General features: G+C 36.4%; 1 protein-coding gene across 1 annotated transcript; it reads right to left on the bottom strand.

The window, feature by feature from the left end:
- Nucleotides 1-8,045: 8,045 nt before the first annotated feature.
- Nucleotides 8,046-11,474, bottom strand: LOC148191383 (uncharacterized). The gene is made up of 4 exons (XM_088101381.1): nt 10,918-11,474; nt 10,073-10,125; nt 8,383-8,596; nt 8,046-8,175 (listed from the first exon to the last, which is right to left on the bottom strand). The coding sequence occupies exons 1-4, from the start codon at nt 11,472-11,474 to the stop codon at nt 8,046-8,048; spliced, it is 954 nt and encodes a 317-aa protein (XP_087957507.1).

Genomic DNA, 11,474 nt, shown 5'->3' with positions numbered 1-11,474 from the left:
ATCAATGTCATCAATGTCTTGCTAAGGAACAAACTGAAAGGTCTTTTAACACAAGCCGAACGGTTATCAATGTCATCAATGTCTTGCTAAGGAACAAATCGAACGACCTTTTAAAACAAGCCGAACGATCATCAATGTCTGGTTAAGGAAAAAACCACCAGGCCAACCACCAGACCGAGTGGCCGACCACCAGTGTCAGCATGCCAAATTCTCTTACACATATATATTGTCAGCATGCCACGTAACACCCTCCTTAACGGTGTTTGATCAATTTGACAGAAAGTCTTTATTTGATTTAATTTTACAAAAATAAGGATTCAATTGAGACGTAAAAAAAAGATGATCTATTTGAGATTGTGGGCGAAAATAGGAACTTAAAGTGACATTAAATCTAAAAAAACAGTTCCTAATCCAAATTGAGGTGGTTAGTAGGAGGAGCAGCTGCGTGCTGCTTGGTGTTGTTCAAAGTTATCGTATCTTCGTTGCAAAAACAACTCATCAAGATAATAGTCACAACGTGATGTTGGAAAGCATAGGTATCCATGAACTAACACCATAACTATACTAGTACTACTTTTGCAGAAAGGGATCCAGAGTTTGATTAAAAGGGAAATAACAAGATAGAGGAAAACTTGCATTTTAGATACAAGAGAGAGAGAGAGAATTGGTTGATGAGTCGGTTTGGAGAGGGACATTGAGAAAGATGGTTTCTTTTTGTCTTTGACTTCATGGCCTTGTCTTTTTTTCTTTTCTAATTTTTTCTTCACTCAGAAGGGAGTCATCATACGTGAACCATAGGATGCCACGCACAGACGCACCAAAACATAAATGAATAAACAGAAAAATGTTGATACAAGAAAGTTTGTTTTATAACCAAGCCAAGATATTTGCTTCAACATAATCTCTTCCTCTCTACCCCACACGTGTTGTTGAGGATATTATAAAACTAAGGTTTATATATGACGGCAAACTAAGGTTTATATATGACGGCACATCCTTGGAATCTAAGTTATATTTTTAATTACTTTTTCTGCATAACATCCACGTGCCTAAGTTTATTATTACATAAAAAATAAGTAAAACACACACAATACATATGAGATAAGATAAATACTAATATGATTGAGGAAGTATTCGGAAATATAAATACATTATATATTTTGAAGACAACATCAAATAAATGACGAGAATTTAAACTGTCATTTATACTTACAAACTTTTGTAGTAAAATTATCTGTCCAAACATAAATGCACTCTTTAATTTGTAAATATTTATAATTTAAATAATACAAAGTGATAATAACACAAACAACTCAAACTATGCATTAAATAATATAATTTTTAGGAATGAAATTGTACTGTACCTGGTGACCCATCGGCTAAGGAAAATCCGAAGCCAAAACAGGCAACCGGGCTGTCAGACACACCAATTAAGAAAGGTAAATATCATGAATGAGCAATTAATATGTTTAATGACCATATTAAATGCAAATATACGTTGTTTATGACTGATTGATAGGTCATATTGTACAAGAATATGATATTAATGGACAGTTAGCAAGTACATTAGCAAATATTATTGGATTTATTGTCATATCAAATATGAATTAATGAGCTTAATTGCTATAAGTCCTATAAATATAGAGTTAATGCCCAGGTAAAGACACCTTGATCTATTACAATAAAATATACACCTATCTGACGCTGACTTGAGCGTCAGAGTATCTTTTGCAGGTCAACAACTCATCAAAGTGGATGACATTCTCGGAGAGGATTGAAGATCAAAAGATAGCAGAACGAGCAAGGAAGGACGACCGACCCTCAGACCAATTCAACCGAAACAAAAATATTTTAATATAATAACATCACTATTATAAGGCTTCTAATAAATTATATATAAAAGATTTTCTTTGTATGACTTTCATGTTTCCATAAAAATAGTTACGAAAGTCTACGTTCAAAATAGTTTATGTCAATAAAGTGCATATTTTCATTCGAGTAATATCCAAAATTCATATATAACTGTTATTTATTGAAATGTCTAAGACAAATTTACGAGGAAACATGAACTATAATGTATCAACAACACCTTCTTTTTCTGTTCTCAAACTTTTTAGTGTTTATAAATTAACATATTTTGGAACACACTAGTGCAGAAAGGACTTTAGACGTCCGTTCTTTTGGCTTTTTGACGTCCGACCTTCCCCCAACGTCTATGTGGGTGACGTTACTCAGACGTCGGGGGGTCCACATCAGACGTGTGTATAGACGTCCGATGTGTCAGGCCCGACGCCTTTCCAGACGTCCGGTGTACACCCCTCGGACGTCCATATAGACGTCCAATGTGCAACACCGGACGTCCATATAGACGTCCGTCTCCTCCTCCCCCCGACATTTATGCAGACGTCCGAGGTGTGTCACCCGACGACCACATGCCTGAATTGTCTTGTGCTAGGGGTGGGGTTGGACGTCGGTGTGTACACTGCCAGACGTCTATAGACGTCCGACAGTGCACTAACCGACGTCTACTGGGCGTTTTTTTTTTAAAAATTAACTTATTTTTGCAATAAAACCACACCTGAAAAACAGAAAATTGTCCCAGAACAATTTTGCAATAATATATATATGTGTTTCATATAAACAAAGTTCTACTTAATGTAAAATATAATCCACTACCAAAACTATCAAGTTAAAACTTAAACTAAAACTAAGCAATGTTCAACAACAAATAAAACTATTCCTAACTCCATCTTTGTAGAAGATAAGCGGTCCACTCCTGCCTTATCTGTCTAATTGTGTCCTCTAGTATAGGCGATGTACTCTTGAAGCGCTGCAAAATTCAAGAAAGATTCATTATGGTTTCATATATGTTTGAAGATGAATTTGATTTGTAATGTATTCAAGGTATACGTCATTACCTCATTCCAGTCATCTGTAATGACAGCTCGAATGATGGTCTTAATTCAACACATCACATAGAAGCCACATTCCCATGAATCTAGCTGCTGGTTACACTAAAATAACAAACTAAATAGTTAAGAATTTAGATCATTCAATAACATAGAAAATAATGAATTAGAACTATAAATGACTTAAAACCTTTGGATACAAAATTTGAACCAGTTGACCACGTGATTTACCAATAACTCTGTACAGATGGAAAACACAAAGTATAATTAATATGACTATATTTATCATAAAAGTTAAAGGTGAACATCAAATTCAAAGTCATTTTTTGAGAAACACTTACCCTTGAAGCATTGTTCTCAAGTCATTTTTCATCTTCCTATGCAACGAACAAAACCATATAATTTTACATGCTTTGGGAATGATGACCATCAGCTGCCAGTGCATGCTATCATAAAGGATAAATAATTATTTAACTAATTAAGGAAACTATAATAATGAACTGGCCACATATAACATCACCTACCCATCAATGTATGGCACAAGGTATACGTCTCTTTTTGACTCATCCATCCATGTTTGCAAATAATGTTGTCTATTTTGAACTGTGTTACCAGATAGTTGAATGGTCTGAGGTTCAACAAATCCATACATGGAACACCAACCTTGTTCTACAACGATTGTGTCCATGTACCTAAAACAACAAAGTTAAGTTGTTAGAAACTATAAGAATCTAAATAAAAGTAATTTGAAAGACCAAATTGACTATCTTACATGCACCATAGCTGAATGATGGAAATATTCAACATCCAATCTCCCCCAATCATCTCCAATGCATCAGATAATGTGATATAAACTAGCACATGTGGGGGAAGACCAAATACTCTCAAATCCCAATATAGTTCTAATGATGCTTTCTTCAACCTGGGTAATTTTGTCATTAGCTTTGATAGAGGATCACCCTCTGCTTCAGCCATGTCATCATCTTCTTGTATGACTGTATCATGAATTGGCTGCTTCTGAGGACGTGTGAACTGAAGATAAGAGTTTACGTCAAAGAAACATCAACAAATATTTAAAGAATAAACATAGAAATACTAAGGAAAAAGACATTATACCTGTGGAGTAGCGATGTGTGACATGATCAATGCTCTAGGCCAGGCAATAAATGATCCTATGGCCTCCCCGACAAAGTTAATTTCTGGAGTGGGTACATGCACCTGAGCCTAGGGATTCCGAACCTCGTCAATCGTCACCGCACGTGCTAGGGTAATATGGGAACACCATGAATAGTCTGCCCTCCCTCAAGCACTCGTCCGACAGCCACAATGCGTGGGGGATCCCCATCAACCAACAGCTCATACTGACCGCTATACTGAGTGGGTTCTACAGTAGAGCATGATCCTCTAGTGCTGACCCGAGGTGGTGTGGGAGTTTCAGCGGCCCCCATGTTGCCTTGCATCATGGAATGCAGCTTTTCTTCAAGCGCTCTTTGTATTTCTTTTTGTTCTTGTAGCTGCTCCATGAATCGTTGCTCCATTGATCTCATGCTTTGGTTGAGTCTTTCCTCCCACTGAAGATCCATCTGCCTCAGTGTCTCCTGACTCATTGATGAGGGGGTTTTCTGTGTAGGGCCAAAGTAGTCACGAAGACCAATCGCCCCAGGAACTCCACGTACACGTCGTGGGTGCTCGGGCCTTCCAATGGCCGTTGTTAGAATGTCGTCCCTACCTTGGCCAACAAATGTTCCCTGAGTCTACTGCTCAACCAACTCATCCTGCACATAAAAAAAACAATCGTTACTTAGAAGACATGTTGTGATAGATACACAATCAAACAACTGCTTATAATTTGAACTTACAATTCTCTATGAGATCAAGGCAGCTCAGGAAGACGTCATGTTCCTCGGCTAAATTCTTTGACGTAAATTCTTGATAACTCTTTGACGTAAATTCTTATCTTCAGTTCACACGTCCTTAGAAGCAGCCAATTCATGATACAGTCATACATGAAGATGATGACATGGCTGAAGCGGAGGATGATCCTCTATCAAAGCTAATGACAAAATTACCCAGGTTGAAGAAAACACCATTAGAACTATATTGAGATTTGAGAGTATTTGGTCTTCCCCTACATGTGCCAGTTTATATCACATTATCTTATGCATCAGGTGTTGAATATTTCCATCATTCAGCTGTGGTGCATGTAAGATAGTCAATTTGGTCTTTCATATTACTTTTATTTAGATTCTTATAGTTTCTAACAACTTAACTTTGTCGTTTTAGGTACATGGACACAATCGTTGTAGAACAAGGTCAGTCTTCCATGTACGGATTTGTTGAACCTCAAACCATTCAATCGTCTGGTAACACAGTTCAAAACAGACAACATTATTTGCAAACATGGATGGATGAGTCAAAAAGAGACGTATACCTTGTGCCATACATTGATGGATATGTGTTGTTATATGTGGCCAGTTCATTATTATAGTTTCCTTAATTAGTTAAATAATTATTATAGTTTCCTTAATTCGTACATGGAAGACAGACCTCGTGCTGCAAAATGGGAGTAATCAAGGCAGGGTTCCACCCTCTTAGAGGTCAGGGTACACTTGGATGGGCTTACATATGATTTAGTCATCTAGTACCCTTATAAGGCACATCGGGAGAGTCGTCCTTTTTACGGCGTTTATATGTTCTCGGGATGGATCAGGATTGGTGAGATATTGTGTCGACATTTGTCTGAGCATGTTTTGAGGCAATTTGGATTTCAACAGTCCATCCCTCGAGACCCACCCGTTGTTGCAGATGCGGACATACTGGCGATCGATGATGTGTGGTTGCACTATCGTGATCACGTTGTTAGGGATGTGTCCGTCAGCAGATTCCCATCTGAATGTGTTGATGGTTACCTTTCTTGGTTTAGGATCATATCTCATCCTTACATTATTTGTGCTGCTGATGACAACCGACCGAGTCTTGCTCCCAGACTCCGACGTGACATTCGTGATGAAGTGTCGCATCGTCGTAGATCGGCTTCACAGTCTCGTTTACTGGTATGTTTACCTACATTATTTATATTATATAATTTTGTTGTGATTGTTTATATAATTATGTGTCATCGTTATAATGCAGGGTGTAGTGAGGACATTTGGTAAAAGGTTACAACAAATGCTCTCTTGTAGGGAAATTCCCGAGGGGACGATAGGATAAACTCATGCACGGGAGCTACTAGATTTAGCTGACACAGTCGTTGAAGAGTACTCACCGACCAGGATAGCTGCCAGGAATGTTCGTGACAGGCATGTTCGTGGAAGACGATCTACTTCAAATTGAATTAGCTTTTATAGTTTTATTGTATCCCATTAAATAATTATTTTGGACTCATTTTTTATGTTATTTTTTCGTGTAAAATAACATTAAATTTTATATATGCATTATATTTAATGTTTCTTTTCATTATATTTTTTAACTAAAACAACATGTTACCAATGAGGAGCATTGGTATCTTGAAGCTACTGTGAAATTTTGATAATGATAAAAGCTGAAGAATTGAAGACTCTAAATGCATCTTTGTTAAACGCATTTTGTAGAAACAAATGTATAGGATAAAATGTAATGATGTAAAAACTCTTAGAAGTTTTCGTATTTAGTGAGTCATTGCACAAATAATCGATTATCAAGAGGAATAATCGATTATCACGAGCCAGTTTAGAAGAGAGTTGCTTGCGCAAATAATCGATTATTACACAGAATAATTGATTATCATTGTTTCATTTAATTCTGTCCAAGTCTTTGGAATAATCGATTATTGCTCAGGATAATCGATTATCACTTTTTTTGAAAACCCCATAACAGACACAAATAATCGATTATCACTTTTGATAATCGATTATCAGTGGCAGTTGGGAGATGTCTTTTCAGTTTTTGACCCTGCACGAAACTAGGCTTATAAATAGAGGTCTTCACAACTCTTAGAAAAAAACTTTTCAATTGAGAGTATTAAAGCTTTGTGCCTAAGGGAAGCTCTCTGTGAGTGAAAAGGATCTATGCCATTTTGAGAATACAGTTTGTCTGAGGAAGTTCTCAAAGTGATAGAGTGCTCTTGTCTGGTCTTGTGAATAGGAGAAGCTCGCGCTTTGTGTGTCAAAGGTCGGAGCAGTTCTCTTCAAGTTGGCAGAGTTGTTGCTTCCAGTTCGTGCGTCGAAAGAAGCTCTTCCGGTTCGTTTGTCGAAGGAAGTTACTTGTTGCACTCTTCTGGTTCGTTTGTCGAAGGAAGGTGTTTTCTATTCTTTGATCATTTCATTATCTTGTAATCTGTACAACTATATTTTTAGTGAAAAAGGTTAATCACTATTTATAGTGATTAACGACTAGACGTAGAATCTTTTGATTCGAACCAGGATAAAAATTCTGTGTTGATTTTCTTGATCCCTAAACTCTTAGCACATCAACTGTTCGATAAAAGTTCGCTAAAAATCAATTTTTGAAACCGACTATTTTAACTTGTGTTGTGATCGTTACACGCTTTCCGTTATCTATATTTTATTCCGCTGCGCGACTCTATAACGGTACCGATTGTTCCTACACAACATTACATCATGAATCCACTAAGTCAATATAGGAGGTAGTAACACCCATCAATTCTGAAAATGCTTGCATCCTATTTGTATACGAATATGACCACATTCGCGCCTCTGGATAACAATTAGTTGAGCATATCACATCTGTCATGAGCAAAGGACAACCGTCTTGTAGTTGAACCTGTAAATTCCCTATTAGTAAAAAAATCTTATCATGTTGCAATTAAACATAATAATAATAATGTTACATGTACGAAATGATTGTCGTTAACATGTCCTATACATACTAAGTGATGTTGTCTTACATCAGAAGGCGGTCTGGTACGTAGTGGGAATATCGTATAGTTTTGACTATGTGAAAGACAAACTAGGATGACGTTATAGCAATTAACAATTGCATACCCAATGTCTGGTATAGTTATCCACTTCATTGCATTAGCCTATAAGGAATAAAACAAATTGTTATGATAAAACTAATAAAACAAATAATAAATACATTGTCAAGTATATGAACGTGTACCGCTGACTCTGGGTCCAACATCAAAGACCTCCTGAGCTATTCTAGTCTATCATAGCCTCCCACTAGTGTCGCATATTCATCACGCCACTGACTCAGTTCTTTATAAAGATCATTTCGTATAATGGGCCAAGAATCTTCCTCGAGCCCTAATGACGCATCAATGCATCTATAGCCAGAATGACCATCAACAACAACATCAACAACATTGAGAATGTATGATTGACAATAGGATGAAATTGGTTTATCATAGGTACTTTCCTTCGTTGCCTAGGTTTATCCTTTAGTTGAAATTTGTTTTTTTTTAAATGAAGATTCAATTGTTGACTGAAATGTGTCTACATGCTCAAAATATGAGGGATCACGCTTCGTAGACCTCTCCGTTCTCTGAAGTTTTTTCTTCTGTGCACCCTTCGTCTTAACTTTATGCAATGGAGGTATCATAGATGTCATTGCAGGACAAACAATGTCAAGTAAATTTTGTTTAATTGTCACTTTCCCTCCAATCTCAACCTCCTTAAATTTTTCTTCAACCATAGTCAGCTCATGTTGTATGGATAACTTTAGCTGTGATTCATTCGATACAATATCTGAAATAGACAATCTTGTCCACATCACATGAAATTCACCCAAAGGAATCATACCAGGGGCATAACATGCTAATTCACAGGCATAGGGAACACCGTACGTCCGTCTAAGTATGCATCCACATATTCCCGTATCAAGACTATAAGATTTACTCGTTCTAATTCTTTAGTATTAGTCCTAAAGCATATCTGGATACTCGTCCAACAAGTTTTTTGTATTTTATGCCTTTATAAGCTTCACTCATAAGATTCAGACTAATTTTGAACGATGCTTTGATCTTATTATGTTGCAACACAATTACATTATGAATGACATCCCAACAAGAACAAAGATCTCCCATACTGTTTCCCAATACTTTCTTTTGTTAGCAAAATGATGAAGATGAAGTTTTGATGATGTCCAAATCAAGTCAAGACCAATCAAGAATCAAAATGAAATGAAGACTTGTATTGTTATGGAAAGCTTTTGTAATAATTGTAGTTTAGTGTCTAGGACTTAGATTTTTAGTGGTTTTGATTCCATGTAATTTTATAGTATATAATTAATGTCCAGAGTCAAAATCGCATTGTTTTAATCGATATAAAACAAGTATTAATCGATTAAAACGAGTAAAAGCTGAAAACTCAACGTTTGCTGTTTTAATAGATTAAAACTTTTTTTAATCTATTAGCTAATCGATTAGCAGAGGCTGTTAATCGATTAGCAAAGTGACCGTTTGAAAAACTAGTCGTTTTTGAGCCGTTGGACTATCCGTTGTTTTGTCATTTAGTGACTAATCGATTAACAACTTAAGTTAATCGATTAATACAGTGAGAAAGGCTGAAAACAAAAAATGGAAGAGCCTTTGGATGAGTCTATAAATAGACTCTCATTTCCTCTCAACATAACAACAAAAAAAAACTCTTCCCTTGTGCTCTAGTACTCAGAAATCATTGAGACTTGTGTACTCTTGTTCGGCTTGTGAAACTCTTGTCTGTGGAGCTGGTTAAGTGCTGCTACGGTGACAGAGGAAATAGTCGGTTCATCCTTGGTGTGTCTATGGAGGTGTTTGGAAGAGAATATCCTTCGTGAAGTATTCGGAGGAGGTGTTCATCCTTCGTGAAGTATTCGGAGGAGGTGTTCATCCTTCGTGAAGTATTCGGAGGAGGTGTTCATCCTTTGTGAAGACTCAAAGGAGGTATAGTTTCATCTCTTGTGGTATCAAGAGAGGTGGTTTCTAAACTCTTACAAATTGTATCTTTGTGATTGTAGTTTGTAATTGTTTTGTGATTAGTGAATTGTTTATCTTGTTTTGAGATAAGCGACTAGACGTAGGATTGGTAAGATCCGAACCAGGATAAAATCATCTGTGCAAATTTCTCTCAACCTTACTCTCGCTTTATTTGTCTTTATTAATTGCTAAGTAAGTTTAATTGAGTAGAAATTAAAAGGCACACGTTCGTATTAAAAACCCTCTTGGTTTGTTATTCCACGCTAACCATTCCGCAGCAGCCGCTCTGACATCTTTAAGTTCCAATGAGCAGACTCAACCCTAACAAAAATAAATCAACAATATTATCAAATGTTCAAATACAGTGTAAACTAATATAACATGAAAACATACCTGTTCGTTGTTGTATTCCCTAAATGCATAACTTTGTTTGTCCATGCCTTCACAAAGTAAGTATTGTATGAAATAATCCAAGTATTATTCACATATTCAAATATTAAAGGACATGAGCGACAGGTGTATTCAAAGTGATTCACACAGTCCCCAAACATAGATTCATCTTCACAATCCATGACGTTCTCCCATTCTTCCATTATGACATTCCATGCTTCCTTACAATCAAGTAACATTTTGCACTTCGCTTTGATATTTTTTGAAATATGGAAGCGACATAACAATTGATATGACTGGGGAAAGACATTGCCGATGGAATTCATCAAAGACAAGTCTCTATCGCTGACAATGACTTGTGGACCGGTATCAGATGTCAAAAATAAACCTCTAAGCTTTTGAAGAGCCCAAGTGAAATTATTTTGACGCTCACTTGATAAGAATGCAAATGCGACTGAGTAGGTTAACCTAGTAGATGTCATACCAACAATCTCTAACAATGACAACCGATATTTATTTGTTTTGTAAGTTGAATCCATTAACAAAACAACATTAAATGCATTCAATAACTTGATTGCATCAGGATGTGTTCAAAAGAGGTCACTAACAACCTCAGAATCATCCGCACATCTATTCCAATGTATGTAATTATCCCGATCCAACATCATCATCAATTATTGCAGCTCAGTTCTCGATCCTCTCAATGAGCATTTATATGTATACCTTGCTGTGTAAACTTGTTTTATTGTCGTTATATTATGCTCATTATTTTGTTTCAGAGTCAACAAAATATTTGATGGTGTTACTTGGGTTTTAGTCATATCAACAAGTACTGCTTGTTTAGTAGGATTTAACCTACCAGCATAAGGATGCCCCACTAAAGTTTTTGCTAAATCGTGGCTATGGTATCCACATATCACTTGTAATACCCACCCATCGCCATTACCAGATGGTTTGCCCCTTAACTGGAAAGGACACTCACATTTTCGGGTGCCATATGCACTAGGTTGGTCGGGTTTGTATTTTCTATATTTTCCGCCTCTTTCACATCCTAGCAACACAAACGTCTTCCTCCCAGGTTGACCGGTAGCTTTATCGGATTTTATAGTCACCACAACAAATCCTATATCATATGCAATCCCTTTTACCCATTCAATTAAGTTTTCACGAGAAGCAAAAATTTCATTTGTTGTGAAATTATTCGTCAAATCTTCCTTAGCAACTTCATTTATAAATGATGAAAATTCTGATAGTGTGATACAATTTATTTCAGAATCCAT

Source organism: Vigna umbellata, chromosome 11, assembly GCF_029865625.1.
Source record: "Vigna umbellata cultivar VRB3 chromosome 11, Vumbellata_1.0, whole genome shotgun sequence".
Taxonomy (NCBI): domain Eukaryota; kingdom Viridiplantae; phylum Streptophyta; class Magnoliopsida; order Fabales; family Fabaceae; genus Vigna; species Vigna umbellata.
This window is presented reverse-complemented; position numbering and strand designations above follow the sequence as displayed.